The 623-nt window shown below is 49.9% G+C and overlaps 1 protein-coding gene across 1 annotated transcript in view; it reads left to right on the top strand.

The window, feature by feature from the left end:
- Positions 1-224: 224 nt before the first annotated feature.
- LOC114028496 (actin-3-like) overlaps positions 225-623 on the top strand; it is an 8988-nt gene continuing 8589 nt past the window's right edge. Inside the window, exon 1 of the mRNA XM_027842753.1 lies at positions 225-311. Coding sequence (XP_027698554.1) covers positions 225-311 — 87 coding nt within the window. The remainder of the gene's footprint in view (positions 312-623) is intronic.

Here is a 623-nt window from a genome sequence, read left to right as displayed (position 1 = left end):
GTTTGTGTGATGGGGACGAACATGAGTACATCTATAGCCAAGGGGTAACAGTGTATGTCTCTCATTGCTTAGGGGGATCCTAAGGGTTCTCAAGCCCATCCCTTGTGCTGTGGGACTGGCACTGCCATGCACACAACCCTTGCCTAGTCCTCAAGGGGGAACTATCCAGTTTTGAAATGCCTTTTAACTGTACATGGAAACCCACTAAAAGTGGAAGCATTGTGATGGCAGCTCAAGTGGTGATGGGGGAAGGTAGGACACAGGCACAAAATGCTACCTGGAAGAAGGCGGAGCCTGTGATAGTGGCAGGGGTAGGGAGGGATACCAGTTGGGTGAAATTTCAGATGAAGGAGAAGAGATAGCAGACCATCAGGTATGAGAGTCCAAGAATCCTGGATTCTCCTCTAGGGATGGGGGGGCAATAGGGCAATCCCTTCTCTCCTCCAACTTATCAATGAGTTCAGGAGCAATCCTGTTGTCTCCTCCAGAGACATCTGGGTACCTGCTTAGTACTGGGCACCACACTTTACACAGGAGGCTGACCCACTTCAGACTGGACCCAGAGGAGGGCAACCTGGAGAACACTAGTAACTGTCACTTGTATGATGCATCAAAGTCTTGAA

The sequence above is a fragment of the Vombatus ursinus genome, unplaced genomic scaffold (assembly GCF_900497805.2).
Source record: "Vombatus ursinus unplaced genomic scaffold, bare-nosed wombat genome assembly UNPS02014884.1, whole genome shotgun sequence".
Lineage (NCBI taxonomy): Eukaryota > Metazoa > Chordata > Mammalia > Diprotodontia > Vombatidae > Vombatus > Vombatus ursinus.
The sequence above is the reverse complement of the archived record's forward strand: the minus strand, read 5'-3'. Positions and strand labels throughout refer to the sequence as shown.